The sequence below is a fragment of the Callithrix jacchus genome, chromosome X (assembly GCF_049354715.1).
Source record: "Callithrix jacchus isolate 240 chromosome X, calJac240_pri, whole genome shotgun sequence".
NCBI classification, from domain to species: domain Eukaryota; kingdom Metazoa; phylum Chordata; class Mammalia; order Primates; family Cebidae; genus Callithrix; species Callithrix jacchus.
This window is the reverse complement of record NC_133524.1, coordinates 116,173,147-116,200,038: the sequence shown is the minus strand read 5'-3', so window position 1 is coordinate 116,200,038 and position 26,892 is coordinate 116,173,147. Positions and strand designations below refer to the sequence as shown.

At 42.4% G+C, this 26,892-nt stretch overlaps 1 protein-coding gene across 2 annotated transcripts in view; it reads left to right on the top strand.

The window, feature by feature from the left end:
- Window positions 1–26,892, top strand: part of TMEM255A (transmembrane protein 255A) — a 49,711-nt gene that overhangs the window by 4,348 nt on the left and 18,471 nt on the right. Inside the window, exons 2-7 of one of the 2 annotated variants that reach the window (XM_035288562.3) lie at window positions 2,496–2,638; window positions 12,305–12,367; window positions 15,171–15,260; window positions 19,272–19,340; window positions 20,771–20,842; window positions 21,253–21,341. In XM_035288562.3, coding sequence (XP_035144453.2) covers window positions 2,496–2,638; window positions 12,305–12,367; window positions 15,171–15,260; window positions 19,272–19,340; window positions 20,771–20,842; window positions 21,253–21,341 — 526 coding nt within the window. The remainder of the gene's footprint in view (window positions 1–2,495; window positions 2,639–12,304; window positions 12,368–15,170; window positions 15,261–19,271; window positions 19,341–20,770; window positions 20,843–21,252; window positions 21,342–26,892) is intronic. The other variant, XM_035288563.3, reaches the window with a different exon arrangement.

Sequence of the window (26,892 nt, the reverse complement as noted above, 5' to 3'; positions counted from 1 at the left end):
ACAGCGGTGACAGGGAAGGACCCTCATGAGGGTACAGAAATTAAATATTCAACCTAGTGAGGGGAGAGTTTTCTTAGGCATTTTATCCAAAGCAAACCTTTACTGGAGGCAAGGCCCCTGTGGGGCTGTGGGATCTTTGCCTGGGTTTCTCAAGTGACTGAATTTTCAATTCAGGTTCTAAAGCAGGAAAAAAGATTTTCAAATGACACTATGTGGTTTGCTGAGTCACTTTTCTGACCTGGCTCCTCCTATGCTTTTAAAAGTTAGAATGATATTTGCAAAGAAGACCCAAGAGCTATGAATAAGATTAAAGGCCAGCTGGTGGGGAAGGAGCAGGCAAATAAAATAAAAAAGAAAAAGACCACGCAGGCACACACACTCCTCCAATTTCATCTCTAAGGTTACATGTTTTCTGGGTAAGGTGTTGAGACGCTTGCGTGTCACAAAGATATACGTGGTGTATCCAGATGTTCCCTCACTCTCTTTTGCCAATTTGGGGCAGGGGAAGGCTAGAGATTGTGTGAGTGACAGAAGAGAAGGGAAGACAAGAATGGGAGGCGATGTTGGTAAGTTTATGTTAGAGACCCTCTGTAGAAGCAACTCAGATTCACTGAGAAGTATCGGTCATCAAATAAACTTAGGCACTCTGGTTTAGAGAATCCTTTAGCGTCCCTCAGCATCAAGAGGGAGGATAACTAAACTTCAGGTAAAGAGAAGAAATCGATCCTGGCCTTCCCTACCCTTCTGCTATTGCCTTCGCAGTACAATGCAGTCCAGAGCTCCCGGCTTCGCTCATGTGTTTATCACCAGTCAGCTTCCACTGCATCCCTAATAGCTCTGTCATGCATAGGGCCCCGATGTCACAGGTGTGGGCCTTTCTGGTTTTTTTTCCCATGGAGGCTGGACTCAGGTCTCTTTAAAGAGGAGTGTCATTTCCCAACTCTTCTTACCTCTTCCTCCAGGGTGAGACATGGTGCTTTAGCATTGTAGATGTCTATAAACATTCAAACCACTTCTACATTTCAATGAAAAATAGTCTTAGAATAGTCTCATATTAGAAATGACCCTGATGAGTCATATCCCTCATTTTCAAGGCTGACGTCAGGGGAGACCGCCAGCCCCCCCCCCACCTCCCTTGGAAACTTCAGCGGGACCACGCTGGGGAAGAAAAGATGGATGGTGGGGTTAAGCCCGGGCGGTGCTCCCAATGCTTTTCTTCCATACAGGAGGGAATATCTGCAGGGACCTGCAAGGCCAGCCACAGCACTTCCGTCTCACACCCAGGCCTCCTGGGTGTCGCTTCATTTTCTTGACCTCCTCCCCATTCTTCCATCCCCTCTCCCCTCACTCCCAGAGGAGCAGTCTGGGTGGATTCTCCCAACAACTGTTTCCTGAGGCCTCCCAGAAAGATGGGGTCTTATGGACAGATCCAGGTGATCTCTTTAGGGCCATAAATGACACTGAAAACATGTGGGTGGGCGACCCCATAAGGCCTCCTCACTGCTTCATCCATCTCATGCTCTATACCTCTGCTAGAAAGCTGGACTCTTCTCATTTGCTTACTTTTTTGAGAACTTCTAGGTGGTTCTCCCCTGGTATTTCCTGTTGAAGGGCCTCTCCCTATGCCTGAAAAATCCCTGCAGAGTGTGGAACAGTGCTCGGTTCCTTTAAAAAAAAAAAATGAAATTGAAAAGTGAGCCTCGATACCGTTTTTCTATCTGACTTAATAATCCTGTTTTCAAAAAAATATTGGTTTGTGCTATCATGACTGATAAGCCCTGAGTGGGAGAATGGGTTTCTCATCATTTATATTTACGTCACCCTCAAATAAGCCTAAATGTGTATAAGTTATAATCCTCCCCATCTCCCTCCCCTGATACATATCTTTGTGGACTAATGGCCTCCAAACACTTACTTTATTACACACATTTGTTATGTGACAAATCTCGCCAATACACCATTTTAAAGTTTATACATGAGGTGGCAAATGTCAGAAATAAATGAAAAAAAAAATCCCAGTAACTTGGCTTGGCTGTGACATTTACACTGAAAATGAAATTTCATATCTCTAGCTTATGATAAAAAAAACTCCCTTCAGCTTCATATTGGCTTTAAAATGTTTTCATTTAATAGCCCCCAACACACCTCCCATTTATCATATGCCTTCTAATTTGGTCTAAAAAAACACTCTACTGATTAGTTATGACACATCTCTTAGAGAGTGCCAGGAGCAGAAAAATTTGTTTTGTTTTCATGTCACTGGTGAAATTTCTTCTGTTGTTTATTTTCAAACTGGAAATACGTCTTTTATTATAAAAGTGGCACCTGATGATTCCTTCCCCACAACCCACCCCCCACACTGTCACCACCGAAGATAACTTCACTTACCAGGAGGATCAGGAAAGGAAAACCTTCTTAGTGTTTTTTTTTTTTTCTTTAAGTCAATCCTTTCTCCAGCTGAAATGAGCAATTTTAGTTTCTTTCTATGCTTTCAGGAGCATTCAATAGGAGGAAACGAAACTCCATCTACGTCACCGTGACTTTGCTTATCGTGTCCGTGTTAATTCTCACAGTGGGCCTTGCTGCAACCACCAGGACCCAGAATGTGACTGTAGGAGGTTATTACCCAGGAGTTATTGTAAGTATAGAAGGCACAGGTAGGTTGCAGTAACTTGCTTGCTGTCTGCAGAAATTCTGGCTCTGCTCTGATAGTTTTCAATTCTGTTTGAGTTTCTAGTGTTTGCTCAGATTTCCTCCTTTATATCTCTCTATATTTATGTAGAGAGGCAACTCTGGGCCCGCTAAGAAGAGCACTGGACTGAGAATCAGAAGAATCCAGCACCATCCCTATCTAACAGTGTGATCCTGAGCAAGTCATCTCACTCTTTAGGACCTCAGGTTTCTGGTTTAGGAGATGTTACTAACTACCAGTGTTAACCTTAGGCTAAGGTCCCTTCTCTCTGGGCATCTGCATTCCTATAGATAATAGAGGTCACCCGATCTTACTTGAAATCTGAGGATCCTGGCAGCTTGACATTTTGGCCGACAGCACTGATCTCCAAAGCGATCCTGCACTCCTATCAGGAAAAAAGCTGTGGAAGATATATTCCTAAAATATGTAGATTTATTCACTTAAAAACTATATACATACATGTTTATAAAACGTATAAAAATGAACTTTCAAAAATTAGATAATAATGAAGTAAACAATAACGTTTAATATTTTCATGTGAACACAAACTAAAATGTCACCAGATCATATGTACTTAGTGTGAAGTTCGTCATTAAAGACAGTGGCTTTAAAACCTTATTTCAATGGCCCACTAGACAATTGTGAATATTTTTGGTTTCCTTCTTATCCCGTATAATTAGATTGTCATTGGGGTCATTGTTTTTTAATGTCGATCTCACAATTTGGCTGACAAAAAGCTACCCTGGGAGTTAGAAGTATCAAACTCTGCCATTTTCTTGTTGCTTACATTTGCTTACATTACTAAGGTCGTCTACAGCTTCTGGTTTCTCAAAAGGAATCTTTTCAAGCCTCTTATCCATTTTGTTGGGACTAGTTTTGTCAAAACTGGATAATACATAAAATGCCCCACCATCAAATCTTTGCTGCTTGGAACTTGCCCTTCTCCAGAAGAATAGCTCACCTGATCACCTGACATAAACACAGACAGAGAGTGCCAGTGACAGTCTGTTTATCTAATATTAGTAATGTTTGACATCTTTCTTATTATTTTAGATAAACAATAAATAGGAAACAGAAGTTCTAATCATTTCTGTCCATATTTCAGTGGATTGTTTTATCTACCCCAGTATGCATGCAGTTCCCTTTGGAACCTGCTAAAGTAGTTGCATTAAAAAAACCAAAATCTCATTTGAGTCTATGTACACTGCTGTTGGACCCAAAAACCTAACTCTAGAGGTGAGATCATATTTTTAATACCAATTAAATGGCTCCGCAATTGCTAGAGAGCAGAAGGAAGTTTAGGACATTTCAGTTAAGAAGTATTTTAGGACAGCAAAGAGGTCAGATGTATTTTTTGTTGTTGTTTTGTTTCATTTCTGTTTGAAGTGGAGAGACAGAGGGGGGGGAGGGGGGACTAGAGAGAGAAGCAAAGGGAGGGGAAGAGATTAAAGTCCGGCCTTGGGCAAGCCAGAGCTATGAGTGACCAAGCCTAGAGCCTGTTGCCTAGGTCACTAATTTCATTCCACAGTCCGCCTCCTCAATAGCTCTTAAGAAGCTGGGACCTAGTGTGGGCTGCAGGTTATGCCTCCCTGGAGCTGAAGGCTGCAGGGGGAAGTGCCTCCACAGCTCCAGGGCAGGCAGGACTCCTTCCAGCTGAGGGCAGGTGACCCACAGACACTGTTTGGTGCCCTCTGTTAAACACGTGAGGTGAGAACTCACCCAGTCCACTTCCTGTGGTGAGGCAAGAAAACCAGTCGTCAGCAGAATGGGTTTTATTTTTGAACACAAGCAAAGCAGGGGAGGAACGGAGGGGGTATGATAGTATTTTGGTGGCTTGGAAAAGCAATTTACAGGGTCTGCATGACTTTGTGTATTTCAGGTAGCTGCATTAGTAAAATATTTCTGACTGATGAGCAAATGCTGAAGCCAAGATTCAGAGTCTCTGTGGGTGAGGGGAAGGTATTTTCTATGGTATTTAAGAGTACGAACTCCTATTCATGAACACTGGCTGTGAACCTTCTCTGTGGAATATCTGGCCGTGGGCGGCTAGGTTGGAATACATTAGCAAAGGAAGGAGGGCACCTGATAGCTGGTATTCAAGTACCTGATGTTCAGCTAGCACTGGAAGCTGAAGCAGTGGGGGCGTGTGTTTTCGTGTGAGTGGTTCACTAAGAGCTAATATCGAAGCATTAATAGGAAAGCCATCCCTAAAGGACACTGTGCCCCCATGATTTAACCTTTAAAAATGTGCTCTCATAGGTCCTGGAGATTGTTTCTTTAAAATGCATTTTAATTACATAAAATAAAGGGGAAAAGGTAGCAGATTGAACAGCGGAAAAAATCCATTTAACTTTATAGGTCGGATCACATTGTAACAAATACAATTACGACTCATACCTCGGAAACAGTAAACGCCTGAGAATCCAGATTTGTCTAGGAATGGGGTACTTTCACTAATTGACTAGTTGGTTATTAGGGAGTTACTATAGAAACTCTAAACCAGTGGTTTCCCCACTCTGATGAGAATAAGAATGACCTGGTGAACCTGTGAAAAATGCAGATCTCTACTCACTAGCCCAAGAGATTCTGATTCAGTTGGTTTGTGTGGGTCCTAGCAATGTGAATTTTCTTTTCATGAACTAAAAATTGAAAACGTAATACACGTTGACTCCACCTGAGGGGAAACAACCCAGGGGGCAGGGGGAATCTACTTCAGATGGACTAGCAACCACCTGGAGAATTAACATGCAGTAAAATGTGCTTAGCAATAAAACCAGAAGGATCATAATGTGTCATCTGGAGATTCTGCACTGTCAAATTGGTCACTTTAAATATAAATTACTAACATGAAAAAGTTTCAGCTTATTTGGAACTCTGCTGTTTTAGACTCTGATTAAATGTGTTAACAATACATGAGAATTTAAATTTTCAAAAAAGACACATTAGGGACAAGTTATTAGATTAAAAGAAGACTTACCATACAAATCATTTAAATATTGTGATCTAGGGTACTTAAAATATAACTCAATTTGCATAACTCTGAGTCTTGTGAAGCTTTTCGGGAGCATCTTTATTTTGCCAAATAAGATGTCTTTGCACAGTGAGGTGCATTACCATAGCATATTAGCTACTCTGCCTGAGCTAGAATGTAGTGTCATTGTTCTAAGAGACATACGCACACATGCCTCTTTAAAGATGTGCTAGTCTGTACAGGCTGAACTCTAAAGTTTTGAAAAACTAAAACCAGGCTGGACACAGTGCTACATGCTTGTAATCACAGCACTTAGGGAGGTTGAGGTGGGAAGACAGCTTAACGCCAGGAGTTCAAGACCAGCCTGGGCAACATGGTGAGACCCCCCATCTCTACAAAAAGTAAAAAATAATAATAAGAAGAAAATAAAAATAGCTAAGCATGGTGGTGCACGCCTGTGGTACCAGCCACTTGAGAGGCTGAGGTGAGAGGATCTCTTGAGCCCAGAAGGTCAAGACTGAAGTGAACCATGATCACCCACCCCACTGGACGACAGGGGAAGACGCTGTCTCAAATAAATAAATACATAAAATTTAAAACAAAAACCGGCCAGGTGCAGTGACTCACACCTGTAGTCCCAGCATTTTGAGAGGCTGAGGCAGGTGGATCGCTTGAGTCTAGGAGTCTGAGTCCAACCTGGGCAACATGGCAAAACCCCATCTCTACAAAAAAAAAAAAAAAAAATTAGCCTGGCTTTGTGATGTGAGCCTGTAGTCTCAGTTATATGGGAGGCTAAAGTGGAAGGATCACTAGAGTCTAGGATGTGGAAGTCACCGTGAACTGAGATCACACCACTTCACTCCAGCCTGGGTGACAGAACAAGGCCCTATCTCAAAAAAACCAGAAACAAAAACCAAACACCAACAAAGACAGACAAATTGGCTTAAGAATTTTACTGGCCTCAAATGGTCAAGGCATCTTATTTATTCTAGGAGGGTTCTGGTGAGCTTTGTACTCTGAAGGCCTAAAAACCCAAGAACTTCATTTGTTGCTTGAAGCTGAAAGAGACAGGTGAGGGCAGTTGCTCCTTCCCTCTACACCTCCTCTTACCTTAGGTGCAGGAAAGCAAGCCCTCTAAATGTGTTTCCCAAGCAACCTACAAGATGGAGTTGGCCCCCTGGATAGTGAGACAAGCCTTTCATTCTTGCACCCTCTCCTCAGCTGCTGTATTGATACTATTAGAGCCCATACTAGCCTGAGTCTTCTTTCAAGAAAGAGCAAGAATTTCTGCCCCATTTCCTGGGAAGCGGGTGGGAGAGTCAGTTAATTGAAAATGATTTCAGAGTTACTGTGGGATATTAGGAGACGGGACATCAGGGGTCATTCAAAACAATCAATATCCCAGAAAACTTCTTTAGGTCAGTGCGGCCTCAGATTCACATGTAAAGACTCTTCTGAAAAGCCCAAAGAAATTTTGATTAACACGAATGCTCAAGAAATATAAGGAGCTCTGGATAGTGGGATTTTGTAGCAAATTGTGAATTAGGCAGAAAGATTTTCAACAAGAGGTGAAACAATTTCTACCTATTTTTAAAAAATGTTTCTAAAATCTAAGTTCATGATAAAATATAAGTTCCTAACTTACTAAGTACACTTTTAAAATGACACCTGGGCTGGGTGCAATGGCTCCTGCCTGTTATCCCATCACTTTGGGAGGCCGAGGCAAGAAGATCATTTGAGCCCAGGCACTCAAGACCAGCCTGGGCAACATAGTGAGACCCCATCGCCACAAGAAATTTTAAAATTAGTTAGCCAGGTGTAGTGGTGCACACCTGTAGTCCCAGCTACTTAGGAGGCTGAGGTGGGCAAGGTGGGGGGAAGAATTCCTTGAGCCCAGGAGGTCGAGGCTGGCTGCAATGAGCTATGATCACACCACTGCACTCCAGCCCCGACACCATAGCGAAACTTTATTTCTGTGAAAATTTTAAGAATTAGCTGGGCACAATAGCTCAGGCCTGTAGTCCCAGTTACTCGGGAAGCTTAGGCAGGAGGATTGCCTAAGCCCAGGAGTTCAAGGCTAGAGTGAGCCTTGTTTGCACCACTGCACTCCAGGCTGGGTGACAGAGTGAGATCCTGTCTCTAAATGCATAAATACATTTGAATCCTGATTTGCTGGCTAAGACTTTTATAATACCACAAGGTTCTCACCTTCGTTGCCTCCCTGTTGCTTCCTTGGCATGCCATTCAGAGCTCTCCATAGATGCTCTCAGTCTAGTCTCTCATTACTTCTCTTTTGCCAAAATTGTCAATTCACAGTCCTCTGAACACTACTTGGGCTTTTCTGCTTTGGGGCCATCGTAACATTTTGTTACTCGCGCCTGGAATATCCTTCCTGCTCTCTCTCTCTCTCTCTATTTAAGTGCTCTGTCCTATCCTAAGTTAAAAACACAGCAGAAAAATTTTTCAAATACTGTGGCCCACAGTGGTGTCTACCATCTTTGAACTCCCTACCATAGATTCCTCCTACTCATGGTTGCTAGAAAATACTTGTGTCCTGCTTTGTGGCATCCGTTGGGCTATATTCTCATATAGCTTTGTTTATATTGTCCTCAATCCCTTATCTGAACCCTTGGACCAGATGGGATTTAGAATTTAGACTTTTTATTTTAGAAAAATTATATAGTATGTATACCACTTATTAGCTAACAACCGAGTAGAGGCTTGAGAACCATCCCATAACCAAGCACCTCATGTTTCTATAATAAGACATGGATTTTTACACTAAGTGAGATAAAGATTATAAAATAACCTCACAACAGTTCAAGGTCAGGTTTTGCCACCAAGTTAGTTACATTAAAGAAAAAAAATCACACATTTTGGTTTTAAGAGCTTTGTGGATTTCAGAATTATTAAAAGGGATTGTGGTCTGCTTTACCTAATTACAGTATGAGCTCCTTAGCCTGAGTGGTCTTGATCATACCCCATCCCACCTCCTGGCCTCCAAATCACAGATAGAACACAGTACTGGCCAGAGTGGATGTCCAATTAATATTTACCTAATTACTAATTTTTTTGAGCCTTAGCCCTAGGTGTCTGGGGCAGTGAATGGGACTAGGCATAGGTGACAAGAGTCCAGTCCCATACAAGCCCTTGAATCTGACTTTGATATCTAATCATCTTCTTTTTTTCTCCCACAAGTAGAGGACAGCCAAAACAAGGCAAACTAGTTATTTGTTCAGGTAATGGGGAATCAAGATGGAAGTCCAAAGGTCTGAACTTTACATGATTCCATGAAGCTTTTGATGGGAGACCACAGAGCTTACCTTTCTGAGGTCTCAAAAAAGCGAACAATTGATTAGAAGCAACTGTCCATTTTAAGGAAACTGTTGGTTTTCCCTTCTTTATTTTCAACCCCTCAGCTTTTCCACAAATAAGACTTCTCACTCCATCCTTGCAGAGAACTTCTCTAGGGGGCCACAGTGAAGTCCTTGTTACTTGGAGGTCACTATTCTACTAACATTGGCCACTAACACAGCAAGATGTAGCTTAAATAACACAATCTGGGCTGGGTGCTGTGGCTCATGCCTGTAATTCCAGCACTTTGGGAGACCAAGGCAGGTGGATCACGAGGTCAGGAGATCGAGATCATACTGGCCAACATGGTGAAACCCCGTCTCTACTAAAAATACAAAAATTAGCTGAGTGTGGTGGCGTGCACCTGTAATCCCAGCTGCTTGGGAGGCTGAGGCAGGAGAATCACTTGAACCCGGTAGGTGGAGGTTGCAGTGAACCGAGATCGTGCCACTGCACTCCAGCCTGGCAACAGGGCAAGACTCCGTCTCAAAAAAAAAAAAAAAGAACACAAGCTGTTATTCACAGGACCCGAGGGCTAGTCCCAGACCTACCATTAACTTGCCATGAGAGGGCATACATCCTTACAATTCTCTATGACTTCATTTTCATGTCTATCAAATTGGAATGATATCAATTCCACCAAACCCCATAGTATTCCTGTGACCAAACTAGGGGGCAAGTGCTTCTTTAACTTAAAATGCTTCTGAAATGTAAGATCGTTTTTGCAACACTGGTGAGTTCATTAACTTGTCATCCAGGTAAGTGAATTGAATCCTTCCAGCTATGACTCAGTAGATACTAGTTCCCTGCCTGCTGAGCTCTAATCCATCTTTTGAGTTCATGCAAAAGTGTTTCCTCCTCTATGAAACGTTAGAGCTACCATTTATTTAGCAGCCTATCTTATGCAAATCACACTACATACTTCATTTCATATAATCCTCATAGCAATCCTGTGTGGCAGGCACTGTTATGATTCCCATTTTATAGATGAGGAAACCAAAGCACAGAGTGGTGAAGGAACTGGGCCAAGGTCGCAGAGTTTATAAGTAGCAGAGACAGGAATATGTTATATTCTTGGTTGCAGGAATTATTCCCTGCTCCTATAGCACTTTGTTTTTACCTAGTCTGTGATCCTTAACCCACAGTCTGTCTCTCCCTTACTAGACTGAGCTCTGGGAGGACAGTAGCCACATCTTCTTATTCATATGACATAAAGCTGTTAGTGAATGTCAGAAAACTGAATGCATTGGAGTGGAATAGAATAGAATGGAGGGGAAGGGAAGAGAACTGGATGAAGTAACTGTCTGGTTTGGGATTTCCAGTTCTGAAGTGCCTTGTCTTTCCAGACAATTCCACAAGGCTTCCACCCATCTCTGGTCACTGCCATGAGAGAGTTATTTGCCATTAGAGGGTATGAGGGATAGGGAGTGTCTTTGCTTCCTATCTTAGGACAAATATTGCTATCAGGATTCAGGAGACATTCTGTGAATACCATTGGAAGCTGATGAATTGTTGAGTAAAAGGATTTATTTTTCCCTTAAGAAGCTACCTCCAAATTTCTCTCAAATACACAAGTGGCCCAGAGTGCCATAAGCACATACTATTCATGGACTTTCGTCTAAAAAATAGGAGCTATGGAACCTATCAGAGGGGGAGACAAGAGACAAGATAGAACAGAGAAACTCTCTTAGCATGAAATAGAGCACACAATTATAGGATTCTCCAGCTCAAATCAGGTTAGAGCAGTTCAAAAGTTAAATGGCTTTAAAATAACAATAATAATCACTAGAACAAAGTAATATTTACTGAGTACTTACTGAGTACCAGGTGCTGTGCAAAGTTCTTTGGATGTATCATCCCAGTTAATTCTCATAAAAGCTCTATAAGGTATTCACTATTGTGGTTCCTATATTTACAATATAAGGGAATTGAGGTTTAGAGAGCTTAACCAGTTTGTTCAAGGTTAGACATACATAGAAGATCTGGGGTTGGAAGACAGGCTAATGTGATACTTTGTAGCAACATGTTTTAAATATATTTGAAATAAGACCAGGTGGGAGACAGGCATAGCTTGAATGTTGAATGAGAATATTCTCAGTAGAGTCTTGGATATTATCCTCATGCACTGCAGCATCTATTTCCCAAGAGACATTGCTGGCTGAATGGCCCTTCACAAGGAGTCCCGGAGATTTACATTCATTCCTTCCCTTCATTCTCTTTCATTCTTGGGGTTTGAGGCAAGCATCCAGTCCCCTTACACTGCCCTACCAAGCTCCTCCCCATCCCTTGGGTCTATCAGATTCCCAAACCTAGGTGCAAGGCTTGGGGGTCTCAAATTGAAATAGATGTCCCTGTGAGCCAAAGTAATGCTGCAGCTGGAAACCCAGACCATTAGTGAGGCTAAAGAGAAAAGTAACTACATCACTGAACTTGTGTTAAGATTTATTGGTCCATTCTCACCACTTTTTACTTCTACTTTCATCCCCATCAACAGCTATCAGTTAATGATCATTTTCAGGTAAGACTGGCAGACTCAGTCCTCTAATGGCAGAGCTGAGAGGGCAGCAAAATCTGCTATACCAAGCCATAATCCCAGCCACTTAGACAGGAAAATTGTTTTTCAGGGTTTTACACTGCCATTTCTGTTCACCCTTTAATGAATGTTTTCTGTCCATAAATGAAGCAGGGATGGAAGAAGAGGTGAATAAGTGCTAACATAAATTGCAGTGGGTCAACCACAAATATAGGCTTTCAAAAAAATTTTTTATGTATTTTTAGTGTGGGTTAAGGTGCTTCCTGATTTCTAAAGTACTTCCTGAGTTGGATTGGTGTGCCAGATGCATCAAACTTGCTTTTGCAACCCTTTATTTTGTGATCTATACATCAAAATGGCAGGTCTTTTCAAAAAAAGATAAAGATCAAAATATAACATATACTTTTCATCATTATGTGTCTCTTACTGACTCACCAGTCACATGCTAGGTAATAGATATTGAAATTGAAATATGCAGGCTCTGAAAGCTATGGGTGACCTTTACTTTTAGTTTTTGGGCACATGAGTTTTTTCCTAGTTCTGATTCATAACTACATCCTTGTAAAACTGGCAAGTGGTGGGAAAAATAATTTTATTGTTCATGCTGTATTTGTGTAAGTAACAACTGCATGTGGCTTTAGGATTGATACCCCAGTTTTTTTCTATTATCTTGAATCATATCCAGGGGCTGGAATAATTGTGTGGTCAGCCTGACTGTCATCCCACATACTATGTATGCCATGTTGCTTTGCAGCTCGGCTTTGGATCATTCCTTGGAATCATCGGATCAAACCTTATTGAAAACAAAAGGCAGATGGTAAGTTTTCATCTCTATAGAGTCAGTTGTTCCTCTGAAAAAGCTCAACATTTATGTGGAGAAGTAACACATCTCTTAAGTCTGTGTGATGTGGTCATAAAAGAAACTACTACTTTGCCATTTCTCCTAAACCTCTAGGGAATGTGTTTTACTGTGACCCTGTGGTATGGGATTGGTTCTCATCTTGCTTGATGCTCTCTCACTGGCGTAGCTAGATTTCTTATGCCAAAGGGATAGAATATTCTGGATCTTGCCCTTTGCTTTCCTCCTTACTCCTGAAGGAGTGCTCCAGCCTATCCAATCAGGCTATAGCCCTCACCTAGAATGCTTTTGCTTCCGTTTCTGTTACTACAGCCCTGGATTATTGGTGACCCTCACATCTTTCTCTCTGATACATAATCTTTTGGGTAAGTTTTCACAGAGAGTTCCTGCGTTTTAGGAGATTACAATCTAGGGGACTTTGACTGCACAAGCAAATGTACTAGTGGCACAAAGAAAATAAAATAAAATTATGAAGCCATCCTAAAGTATCTCCATTACCCATAGTTCAAAGCTAAGCATGTTGTAAGATTGAAAGGAAAGACAAGCATATAACAGAAGGTGAAGCTTCTATGTCTTAATAGGGGCCCACAAGGGCAAGCTGTTATATTTTCCCAGTTCAATCTAAAAAGGCTTCCTCAAGGATAAGGGTAGAAGATACAGACGGCATTGCAAGCATATTGCAGTTTTATAGAGTTGTAAATCAAGATCAAGATGCCTGGTGCGTGGTCAGATGGTGATTGGCCTCCCTCTGTACAGTCTCTGTGGCACTGAAACTTTGATGGGGTCTATTTCACAGCAAGTTTAATCAGATAACATAATAGCTCCAGGGACAGAGAACTCTAACCATATGTTTTCCCCCAGCAGTGTGGGGAATCACCCTCAGGGGAGTTCTAATAGTTTTCTTCTTCCATTTCACCTGGACTCCCTCTTTACCAGTTGTGTTTGCACTTTGGGCTTAAATTATTCAAAATAATGGGGGAATTTTAATTGTAGAGCTGATCATAGCATAGCTTATAATGCCAATTTCATTACATTGTTCATCCATTATTTACCAATTCTCTGTAGCACTGTAAAGTGAGAATTATGGGGAGAGGTTTCTGAACAACTCCCAAAGGAGATAAGTATTTCCTCCTAGCCTGCTGAGGTGGGAGAACCTTAGGGTGGCTTTGATTTTTTTTTTTTTTTTTTTTTGAGATGGACTCTTGCTCTGTCACCCAAGCTGGAGTGCAGTGGCCTGATCTCAGCTCACTGCAACCTCTGTCTCCCAAGTTCAAACCATTCTCCTGCCTCAGCCTCCTGAGTAGCTGGGATTACAGGTGCACACCACCACACCTGGCTAATTTTCTTTGCATTCTTTTTTTTTTTTTTTTTTTTGCCAATCAGTTTGAGCTTATGAGGTTGCTCAGGTTAGCCTTGAACTGATGACCTCGCCTTCGCAAGCGCCATGACCTCCGGCGGGAGCCACTTTGGACCCCTTCTTTGCATTCTTAATGGAGACAGGGTTTTACTATGTTAGTCAGGCTGGTCTCAAACTCCTGACCTCAAGCGATCCGCCTGCCTCTGCCTCTGCCTCCCAACGTGCTGGGATTACAGGTGTGAGCCACTGCGCCCAGGGTGGCCTTGATTTTTCATTTTCTCCTTCTCCCTGGAGAGTAGCTTAATGCTATGTGATCTCCCCATCTTTTCTTCCAAAAACCTCAAGGAAGAAAAATGCTGATTCCATCCAGTTCTGAGGGTCAGTACAGGCAGGTGATGGGCTCAGGTTGCATCTATCCCTGCCCCTGGAAACACCTTGAAATACCTATTTTCCCCCACATTGGGTTGTAGTAGCATCTTTGTAATAGTAGACAAATTATTAGGAAAATTTATCTTATCTAACACAATTAGAGAATAGGGCAGCCTGGTTCAAGTAAACGGTTGTCTTATTTGAAAGTTTTTGTACCATACTGGATGTGTGTGGTGGCTCACACCTGTAATTCCAGCCCTTTGGGAGGCTGAGGCAGAAGGAGTGCCTGTTTCCAGGAGTTTGAGACCAGTCTGGGCAACACAGGAGACCAGTCTCTAAAAAGGTTAATAAATTTAAAAACCATGTACCATACAAAGTTGATCAGTTTCAGAGACTTCAACCCTTCAACCCTTTGTAAAACGTTCTTCACATTTAAGTCCTAAGTTGAATGTCCTCTTTCTTCAATGCTGCAGAAGCCCATGTAGAGTTGTGCAGGACCTCAGAATCATTCTTGTCTTCATTAGTGCCAACTATAGCATCTAGTAGCAGTGTGAGGGAGTAAAAAGAACACTGGACTAGGAGTTGGTGGGCACCAGGCTTTTCTGTAGACTAGATGGAGCCCTGGGCACACCACTTCCCCTCACTGTGCCTCCATTTCTACATAAATAAAATAGAGGCTTGAGCTACTTAATGTTAAAAGTCCAACATTATTTCTGAGTCCAAGGATGGAAGGGCCATGCAGTCAGATTCCTTCATGGACAGCATGCTAGATACCAGCAAGCCTCCTCTTCACTTGGGGCTCACAGAGAGAATTTCTTAGCTTTCCCTGAAAATGCAGAAATTGCCTCAGTTGCCCCTTATCTGCCTCCCCTACCTATCGCCCTTCCACTCACCTTGCATGACTGAAAAGAGCATTCCCATGGGGTGGTAGGCTAGAGTTCAGCTTTGGCTGGAACTCTCTTGGGGGTCACCTGGTCCCCAGAAGCAGCAAGAGTGAAAGACTAACAGACACTTTTGTTTTGCTCCCTGCTACAGCTGGTGGCTTCTATTGTGTTTATCAGCTTTGGTGTGATTGCAGCTTTTTGTTGTGCCATAGTTGACGGGGTCTTTGCTGCCAGACACATTGTGAGTATTTTTTCATCCTGAGTTAAAGTAAATGTGCAATACAACAAGGCCCCATTGAATGTGTGCTAGATGTTCACCACTTTGCTAAGTGCCATGAGGGGTACATGAGAGGGAGAAGACACGGTCCTTTTTCTCAAGAAATTGGCAGTCAAGATGAAGACACCAATGAACACACAGACATCTAGAGAATGGGGTCTAAGCTGGGAGAACAAACTCCAAGTGCCATAGTGGCTTATCTTGGATTCCAGAGGTCAGAGAAGGCATTCAGTGGTGGTAGGGCTAGACCTAGGCCTTCGACATGTAGGTAAGATTTGGGAAGGCAAAGACACTGGGGTCAGGGGAATGACTTAGAACTAGTGTTGTGGGTAACGGGGTAGAGAAAGAACAGCAGGAAGCCACATGACTTCCTGGGTCAATGCTGTCACCCAAACCGTCTCTGAAATGGCATCTGAGGAAACAATTCCTGGGCAAGGGGAAAAATAAAGGATGCAAGAGAAAGGCCCTTCGCCTGATTTTCTTTCAGGACCAAGAATATAAATGTAGGCGCCTCATCTGATTTTAAGCTGAGATCAGCCATCTTTTTCATCATCTTTTTCTTCTTCAAAAGTCAAACGACATCTCAGTAACTTTAAACATCCATAATTCTACCACTCTAACTTGGCAGTTCTTACTGCTTTTGCATATTAGCCGCTGAGCATATACCTATTTTTGTAGCATAGTTGCAGTCAGTGATAGTATGCATACTATTTAGTATTCAACAGGAGCCATCTTAATAATAATTCCTTGTTTTTGTGTGGTGTGTTTAGCTTTTCAGTGTTCCTTCACATCTATTACTTCATTTGAGACCGTGATATATACAGGGCAGGCATTATTATCCCCATTTGACAAACAGTATTCACTCTGAGGCCGTCTCCATGGCAACATAGGCCTAGTGGCTAAGAAGCCTGCAGTAGATTTTGATGGCAGCATGAGCTAAAATGGCTTCCTTTTTTCTCCTCTTCCTCTCACACTTAAAGTTTTTTAATAGCTTTATTGAGATATAATTCACATCCATGCAATTCACCCATTTAATGTGTATAATTCAATGATTTTTAATATATTTAGCATATATCAGTTACTTATGTGCAACCATTTCCGCAGTCAATTTTAGATTTTCATCATCTTGATAAGAAACCCCATGCCCTTTACCTGTCACCTCCATGTTCCCCCATTCTCCCCAGACCCAAGCAACTGCTAATCTACTTTCTTTGTCTAAGGCATCCCTATTCTAGACATTTCGTATTAATGGAATCATATCATATACATATGTGTGTGTGTGTGTGTGTGTGTGTATACTCTTTTGTGACTGGCTTCTTTCACTTAGTATAATGTTTTCAAGATTCATTTATGTTGTATCAAGTACTTCATTCCTTTTTAAAGCCTAATAATATTCTATTGTTTGGGTATACCATATTTTCTTTGTCCATTCACTAGTAGGTGGACATTTGAGTTGTTTCCACCTTTTGGTTATTATGAATAATTCTGCTGAAACATTTATGTACAAGTTTCTGTATAGATATATGTTTTCTTTTTCATTTTCTTTCCACTTAAGAGTACAATTGCTGAGTCATATAGTAATTATGTTTGTTTGAGGAACTGCTGGACTATTTTTCAAAGTGGCTGTATTTGTACATCCCCACCAGGAGTGTTTGAGGGGTCTGATTTTGCTACATACTCATCAACTCTCATTATTATCTGATTTTTTGATTCCAGCCATCCTAGTGGGTATGAAGCAGTATCTCATTATGGTTTTGATATGCATTTTCCTGACATTCCAATGTTTTTGATCATTGGCTCCAGTCAAAGGCAATGGGCAAAAATTCAAATTACATATACTGGAAGTTTCCTCTAATGACCGCTACTTGCCTCTGAGTCCAGGCCCTCTGTACCTCCTGCTGCTGGTGAACAGCATTTGACTCAAGTATTTAGGGGTAAGACTGGATGAATATTTAAGAAAAACTTTCTGCTTATACTGCACCTACTCTAAGACATTGGGTAGTCCTCATTGCCATGCAGAGAGTTTTGAGGAAATAGGCTTTATTAATCTATGATGATATCTGTTGACCAGCTTAAGTGAAACGCACATATGGACCCTAGCACAGCTTGGATGGGTGAGAGCCAGCTGTCCTATTGTTGAGGCCCTTTAACGTCATCTTGCCTTGTTCCTTTGGCTTGGATGAATCTGAACTTCCTCTCAACACCTACTACCTTCTCACTCACCCCTCTCTATGTGTCTTGTGCCATCTCTCTTTTGTCTCATATTTCTTTTCTTTCCCCTCTCCCAAGTATAGCCATTAACTAGCATGGAAAAATCACTTTACCTTCTTGTACCATAGTTTCCTTTTCTTCCAAATGGATACAGTAGTAACCTACCTTTCAGGGTTAGCATGAGGATGAAATTAAATCATGGGTATGGACATGCCCTAAGTGGGGCTGGCATAGAACAGACACTCAACATAAAGCAATTTCCTTTTCTACCCCTTCACTCCATAGTTGGTGGCCCTTTAGATTACAGAGGTTGCTAAGCACTGGCTGAGTGACCTTTTCTTACCTCCCAATTGCCTTGTTCTTGTTCCTCTTCTGGGACCTTAATGAAGAATATCAGCCAGAGGCAGCAAATGAGCAACTATCACACGTCTGTCTTCATTTAAGGCACTTGGTGGCTGAATGCTTTTTGTAAAACCAGAAGGTGAGGAGGGCTGTGACCAGCACATTAAGCCTCCTCTTCAGCAGGATAATTATGATAATTACTTTGCCACTACCCACACACAAAAGTTTGACAGTAAGCCCTGCCAGGTGTGAGCATGAACACGCTCATTCCTCTCCAGCCAGACTCCAGGCTAAGTGAACAGGGCAAGGTACTTTTAGAACATTGAGCAGGCAGGAGTTTCATGTAGAAGTAGCTAGCTGATGGAAAGTCCTAGATCCTTAATGGGGAGGCCAGCTAGAAGGCAGCAGGCATTTAAGTGCCAAGTACAAGAGATGCTAAATCACATGTGTGGGGAAAAGCAGCCACCGAGATGATCGGAAATGGTGAAAGAAGTGGGGGCAGAAGGGAAGGAGACAATACATAAATTCCCTCTGCCTGGGTAATTCTGCCAAACCCCAAGGTCAATTTGCATAAGCTGTTTGTCCCGTCCTAAGGTGCCTTTGGCAGAAGCCCCCTACCACTCAGGGGATGTTTAGCATCAGCTCCTGCCTGGAAGCTTCCAGGCAGCCCTGGCTTGGGTCTATTGGTTCTACCCCAACCCCCATTCTTTCATCAGGAAGCTGGCCAAGCCAGCAGAGTAAATTGACTGTCCTTGAGCCCCATGTTAGTTTTCTGAGGCTTGAACAATATTTTTGGAGTTCACTGACTTTATCTAATCTATGTAGTTGGGTGAAAATGGCTCATAGTTCAGTTGAGTTAAAATCTACAGCAGCCTCAGGGGCTGCCCCTCCTCCTGAGGCTTTCTTCCTAAGCTCTTCCTTCTGAAAAAAAAAAAAAAGGAAAGTGGAAATGACAGCAAGGAGTACAAGTCAGCCAACCCTAGTCCTGTTCCAAAGCGATAATGAGACCTCAGTGTTGAAGTTGAGCTCCCTCTGTTTGAAAGTGTCATTTGACAATAACCTGAAGTTTTACATCTTGTTCCTTCGGGACTCTTCTAACGAAGATAAAGCCTAGAAGTTAAAAAAAAAAAAAAAAGGGTGGGGAGGAAATTTCAAGAAGCACATTTCTCAATTAGTTTCACAATTTCTCATTAATCAAGTAGTCTAATAGAAAGTAATTTTTAAGGTATTTTTGTCTAATCTTCACTCAGTCTCCCTAGACAGGTGACTTTCAGAAATTAATCCAATCTAATGCCTGCCTGCTTGTGTGTGTGTGTGTGTGTGTGTGTGTGTGTATTTCCAAACCTTTTATTACTAAGTAGAACACTTGCTATTTTATTTTCCAAAGCTGAAACCCCTTTGGTTTGGTGTTTCCCTTTTCAGGATCTGAAACCACTCTATGCTAACCGGTGCCACTATGTTCCCAAGACATCCCAGAAGGAAGCAGAGGAGGTGAGCCAGAATGAGGCTGCATGTCTTTACCTCTTGGGAAAGTCCTCTGTTCTATCTGAAACACCCTTTCTTTTATTACTTGTCATGCGCCTAAAGTTTATTTCTAGGTGTCTATACCTTATTTGTTCAGTGGGTCAGAGCACGTTGCTAATGAGTCCATGGTCATATATTGGAATCTCATGAGGCCTAATCAGTTTTACTTTGTTCTATGGCCACAGGCTGACCCTCTAACCCCAGCAGGGAGCCTCTCCATATGTGGCTTTGATCCTCAGGGGGACAGATGAGAGTACAGAGGCCACAGGACATGCCCTCCCCCATCTCTGTGGATGATGACTCAGTTGCCTAAACTTGGTGCTCAGTTGGAAGAAAAGTGGGAGCCCCACCAGGGCACTAGGCCTGAACTAAGGAGGCAGAACCTGAGTTCCACACATAGGATGGATCTGGAAGCCAAATGAGGGTAACTGAGAAGCCAGATCCACCTGTATGTTCTGGGGAGGCTGGGACTGTCAGCCTGGCCCCTCTCATAACACCTCCAAGAGGCCAGCCTAATAGTGCTTGAGTGGGCACATATGAATCTCCTGCCCCACACAGCTCTCCTTATGTTCCATGTTGCCTCAGGCAGAGCTAGATGCAATGGGTAGTGAGGTAAAGTATGGCTCCAAGTCATTTTTGGAGAGCTTTCATTTCAGTACACAATAATCCCTTCCCAATCCAGGGATCTTCAGGTACATGAAACTGTACCTAGGCTTCCATGAATCTTGACAATTTTGTACTTGATTAACCTCACACTGAAAGTCAATCATCCCCAAATAGTTAGAAAAATTGTAAACTTTCAGTTGGGAAGAGAAAAGGAAGTCAAGTGGATGTAAAATGGCCACTGCATTGCACAAGTTCAGTGGAAGCCATTTTACATAAAATACAATGTGAATGGGTGCCCTTGGAGTAAGGCACCATGGCAAATACTTTATTATGTCTCTGCCGTTCACTTGACTCCTTTTTCTTTTAACAATCATAAGTTTACTCTTTATCTCACTGTTTGCAGGTTAGATAGGGGGGATAGAAATGTGTATATGCTAACAGCTTATCTGAAAGGCAATAAGCATTTGGATGAAGGACTCAATATAGAAAAAAATCCCCACTTACTATGAATATTCTCTATAACAAAGCAAGACAAATTTGCCAGCACTACATTGCATCTGGAAGGGGAGAGAGCTAGAAAATTTCTTGCTAACAAAAGATGGTAAATAGAACTCTTTTTCATTTTTAAAACCTTTTTGCTAACTCAAAATGTGTAAAATGTCATTGCTGTTCTCTGGATTTTGTCATGATAGCTTTCTGGTGTTAATTTGGTGACTGTAAAAATATTAATAATGACTTCCATAGGTTCACTTGTAACCCTGGTCCCCCTAACCCTATTTTTCCTATATAAGGTCATAAGTTCCTCAACCAAAAATTCTCCTTCCGCGAGGGTTATGAGGAACCTTACCCAGGCAGCTAGAGAGGTACTATTGTACTTCAGAGTGCATGCACTGGCCCCTCTGTCTTCCTTCCCACTTTATCTGCTTTCCTCCTGTGCCCTGATTTTCCCTTACCTCCTATCCTCATTTCCTCGAGTCCATTTGTTCTTCCGTCTGTTCTTCCATCTGTCCTTCCTCCTCTCCATTTCCACCCTTCAGGGACGGGGCACTGAGGGCTGTGGCTGAGGCTGGACATGAGCCCAGCTACACAGTGACTTGCCTCATGCACAAGTTCAGCCAGCTCCCCGCCCAGCCCTATCCCTCTCACACGTTGGTGTGTTCATTTCAAAGCCATCCTTACTGTCACCATCAGTCACTAACTTGCATTTCCAATCCCAGAGAGTCCTACCTCCCATCCAATGACAGTTCATCTCCTCACTGTTATATACCCTCAGGTTAACTGCCCTCACCTCAGCCGTGAATTCTGCACACCTCGCATCCGGGGAAACACCTGCTTCTGCTGTGACCTCTACAACTGTGGCAAGTAAGTCTTGAGGCCCAGACACAGGAATAACGGTTTGACCACAGTGGACACTAGAAGAGCTGAGGGTAAGGAAGGGTGCATGGTAGGAATCAGGGAAGTGGAAGACATTGATCTGTTAACTAACAGACATTACTTGCCTTCTCGGTGCCAGGCATGATGCTAGGTACTTTCACATACTTGATCTCATTTAATTCTTACTTATGATGTATGCAGAGTAATACTTTATAGATAAGGAGAGTGAAGTTCAGAGAAAACAGATAACTAGCCCAAGGGTTACACAGACATTGAAAATAATACATATGAGATTCAAACTCAGCTCTGTCTATATCCAAGTTTAACAATGTTCCGTAAATAGTTATTGAGTATCTTCTCAGTACCTGGCTCTGTTCTAGACACTGAAGATTCAGCAGCCAACAAAACAGAAGTCCTTTCCCTTGTGGAGCTTATATTCTAGTAGGGGAGACAATCAGCAAATACAGAAATATATAATATAATGCCAGGTGGTGATCAGAGCTCTGAAGAAAAATGAAGCAGGAGATGTACATAGTGATGAGGGGTGTGTGTGTGCGTGTGCACATGCACACATGGACATGCATGCACACTCTATGTTAGAGTAGCCAGGGAAGGCCTCTTAAAGCAGGTGACATTTGTGCAGACCTGAATGTAGTTGGGGGGGCAACCCAAGTAGATACCTGGAGAAAGAGTGTTCGGAGCAGAGGGAATAGCAAGTGAAAAGGTTCTGAGGCAGGAGCAGTTTTGGTGCTGGTTCTGCTGCAACCACTCTGGCTCTGTGCCCTAAAAATTGCCAAAGCATCATTTATTCTTTCTTTCAAAACATATTTAGGTGCTAGGAATATAGAGATTGCCACTGAGGAGCTCGCAGACCAGTAGAGAAGGCATGTGAACAATCGATTGCAATATAGTGTGATAAGTGCAGTGGGATCAGTGGATGTGGTGAGGACTCTGGAGACCCAATGAATGAAAGTCAGAGTTTGCTGGGAGGGGAGCAGTGTCAAAGAGTAGGTGATGTGGGAGCTCAGACTTACAGAATAAGTAGGGAATTAGGAGGTGAACTGAAAGAAGATAAAGGTGGGAAAGATATTTATTCCTGGTAATTATCAAGAGGTAGGGGATAAAGGTAGTTACATAAGGTGTGATAGGAGGTAAGGCAGAGGTGTAGCCAGAGATCAGATGATAGAGAGCTCATTGGCCATAGGAATGACTTTGGACTTGACCCTGTAGGCAATTGAGGGCCACTGAAGGTTACAGCATGGAAGATGAACTTGAATGATTGAGGAATGGAAGCAGCTAGGAGGCCACTGCAAGACTGCAGGCTATACAGAATGGTGCCTAGATCAAGTTGGAGACAATACAAAGCAGGGAATCATTTTAAGAGCAATTTAGCAGAAGGAATCAACAGGGATGCATGAGTAGGTGATGTGCACTGTGAGTAAATACCTCCTCATGCAGTATATGTCGACCAATGTCTGTCATGCACGTATTTCCTTCAGAATCTTAGTGAAGGTGAGCTGAGGGCCACATGAGGGAGTAAGGGAAGGAACCTGCAAAGTGGGGATGGATGGAGCTAGATTCAGAGGCAGCAGGTGGATGCAGCCCCCTCCTCACTCACATTCCCTACTGTTGGTATTTTGGGGCCAGTTACTCTGGTTTAATAATTAAGACTTGCTAGACTAGAGGCAGGGAGGAGAAGGCAGAGACCATACACTAGCCCTTTACCTTCCTTAGTAGTGCCAGTCTCATTTTGTTGAAAGGTTTGGCAGTTGAGAAAGAAATCTACAGATTCAATTGAGGTTTAGGGATTGTCTGGGGAGTTCAATTATTCATGTTGTAATAATAACTATCACTTGTAAGGGACTTCCCTCCTTAGCAGCAATGATCGAGAGCTGGCTATAATTGTACTTCCTCAGTCCATCCTTACAAAAATGATCAAAGAAATATAACACGGGTCCTAGGGAAATTGGAATTATTTTACTATCTTTCCTCTTGCCTCCCCTGATCTGTCTTTCTCTTTGTTTTTATCTCCTCCCTTTTTTCTCCCTCCTCCCGCCATCTTTCTTTCTTTTCCTTGGTGCTCTCCTCTCCTTTCCCATTTCATGGCCTCCTTGGGTGGTGCTGGTAGCTGGCCAGAACTGGGCCTGAGATCTCAAGGAGAGAGGAGGCCCACTGAGAGGGCTGAGAAGTGATTCCTTGCAGACACACCTTTATTTTCTGTGATGGGTGTGTTTCTGAAAAAGGTTTGAATACGCAAAATCCTCCTTTAAATTCCATTTAGCTGAGCCCTCAGGTGAATTTTTTTTGAAAGTGGAGGCTCAGTCCATTCTTTCTTTCCGTCAATCTGAACTTTATAAAAACTGACTTCCTTACTTTCTTAAAGCAAGTTATACCAGAGTAATCTTCAAGGAATTTTATGAGGAGCTGTGCTAAACTATGCCCTCCCCAAGGGCAGGGAGCATGAATTAATCTTACCTATACTCCCCTGGCCCCAGCACAGGGCTGAGCATGAGTAAAGAGCTGATGAAAAGGGAATCACATTTGTTGAAAAGGAACAAAAAGAAGAACTCCCTTTTCACTGGGGAAAATAAAATATTGGACTAGAGGTCATAGGAACATTTCTCCTAAAGATCTTCAAGCCTAGAAGATCTTTATTGTTTTTCACCCTGGACTTCTCTCAAAGCCCTTTCCCAAGTCTGTAGTGCTAAGATTCCAAGGGCAAAGCCAGTAGAAAATGACTTGCTTAGCTTTCCCTGAGGAAACAGTCCCACTAGGCCATAAACTCAGGCTGAGACTGAAGAGGTGAGGGTCCCACAATAGAGGAAAATGTTTTTTCTTGACCTGAAGCTTTTTCCGCCCAGATCCAAAGAGATCTAAATGCAAGGCCTAAATATAGCTAGCAATAAGCATTCTGAGGCTTGGAGACTTTATTTTTGCCAAATGTGTATTAGTTTTCCTCACACGAAGCCTATTTTTAATCAATTGCCAGCTCCTCCAGTCCATTTCCTGGAAAGGAGGCCAAGAGAAAAAAGTGGGAACAAAAACATCAGGCAGTCATTTGTACAGTGCTACAGAAACAGAGTCTCTACTGTCCTGTCAAACCCACAGACCTTCTTTGAGGTCAGGGGTGTTGAGGGTTTAATACCAAACATAGATTATTCCATTTAGCCTCATGCAGGAAGGTAGCTTTCTCTAGGACACAGCTCCTCAGCAGCTGCCTTTCAGAGTACTTCAGGCTTTCATCTACTCACTCATCTTTGTAAGGTCAAGTCAATATCACTGGTTTTCAGCATGTAACCTAAAGGAAATGGAGTGGTTTGTGAAAGGCATCAGCTGGTAATAAAATGAAAGAAGATAGCTTACTTCCCTTCACTCCTTTCTTCTACAAACGTCTCTTGAGCCCCTACTATGTGCTACGGGCTGTTCTAAAAGAATGGGCATCAATAAAACACAGTTTTGCTTTTAAGAAACTGAATTTGCCAGGGGGGTTACAGGGAGGGGGACTTCAACAGATATGCACAATGCATGCAGTGGGAGAGAGGAGAGACACACACAGAGGCTGCCCATTGCCACTGCCTATCCACCAAGAATTGGTGAGTGTTCCAGGCTTTTATGGAAGAGCAGAATGATGTCCTCCTGCCTTATCTAAGATCTTTTGCTGTCTATTTTGTTAAGTAGGAGACCGAAACACAGAGAGGTTATCCATTTCCCTATGTCTACTCAGAATGTTGAGAGCAAGGGGGCAAAAACCCACATTGGGTAATCAATCTCATGATCAATACAATGATTAGTCTTTGCACTCAGTTATTCATTCACCGAGTATTTATTGACAACCTTTAATGTTTCTACCACTGTGCTAGGCAGTGAGAGAGACACAAAGGAATGTTAAGAGACGACCCTTGCCCTCAAGAGGTTGCAATTTCAACAGAGACATCATGTCGCCTTGGCCATGGTTGTAACATTAGCACCAGCACAGTAATTAGCACTGAATACACTCCCAATATATATTAGATTAAATAAATAACTGAATTATTGATATACGCAAAGTGCCAAACTAAGAGGAATAGACTATGGGAGTCTAAGGGAAAAGCTAATGAATGGGCAGTGACATCTTTGAAGAAGGCACTATTGAAGCTTTGAGCAGTGAGAGATTAGGATAGGCAGAGAACAGAAAGTGATACTTTCAATACAGGGGGAGAAATTTGAGCAAAGGTTTGAGAATAAGTACCCAGCATAGCCAGTGTGGGGCTTCTGTGGACTCCAGCCTGGCTGGAGTGTGTACTCTATTTTGGGGCTAGACTTTGGTAGACTAAGGAATTTGAGCACTCCCCTGAAGGTACTGGGGAGCCACCAAAGGGTTTTGATTAAGTGAGTGACATATTTTTAAAAGTGTTTTAGAAAGAGTAATCGGGCAGCTGTAGTGTCTGGCAGGACAACCTTACAGTGATGGAGGCATGAGGATGGGAGCAGTGGGAATGCAAATGGTGCAATTTCAGAGGAAGCTCTGCCCAGAGACTGAACCAAATGGAATCCTGAATCTCAAGCAGAAACAAACTGCATTAATTTGCTAAACCTGAACCATATCTAAGAACTAGCTTTTTTTGCTTCATGGTTCAGTGACAAAAAAAAATTAAATAGCTGCTGGAACCACTCAAACTGAAACCAAGTATATATTCTCTAAAAGTATTGAATATTTTAAAACAAACTACTACCCTATTCCCATGTTGTGGTTTGTGCCTACAAAGTGTTAATACTGGCCAGGCACAGTGGCTCACGCCTGTAATCCCAGGACTTTAGGAGCCTGAGATGGGAGGATAGATTGAGCCTAGGAGTTCAAGGGAAGCCTGGGAAACATGTCAAAACCACATCTCGACAAAAAAATAGCTGGGCATGGCAGCGTGAGCCTGCAGTCCCAGCTACTTGGGAGGCTGAGGTTGGAGGATCATTTGAGTCAAGGAGATTGAGGCTGCAGTGAGCCATGATCATACCACTGCACTCCAGCCTGGGTGACGAAGCAAGACCCTGTCTCAAAAAATAAAATAAAATAAAACCAACCAACCAAAAAAAACAAAATAAAGTGTTAATACCTTTAAGAACAGGGTTCAAAGGTTTTAATTGCGTTGCCAGAGGCTGGCTCTTAGAAGGAACAAAATATAGCTATATATTTTGGTGGGGGCTCTTAGTATATGTTGAAGTACTGCTTTCATGCCTGCTGGCATTACCTCCCTCAGGCTCAGAGAGGTTAAGTAAGTAAGTTGCTAGAGTCAGACAGTGCATAAGTGAGACTTAGCAACTTAATTTTTCTTTTTACTTAATTTAAATTTAAATAGCCACATGCAGCTAGTAGCTACAATATTAAACAGCACAGGTTTAATGAATTCACATATGTAAAATGCTTAGCACTGTGCCTGGTAGATAGCAAGTGTCAATAAATGCTATCTAGGATTAGTGTTAGTGATGGTTGCAAGTATTTTTCTGGGTGGTAGGAGGTTTTTTTTGGGGGGTGGGGATAAACAATCACACTCTGATTTATTATAGT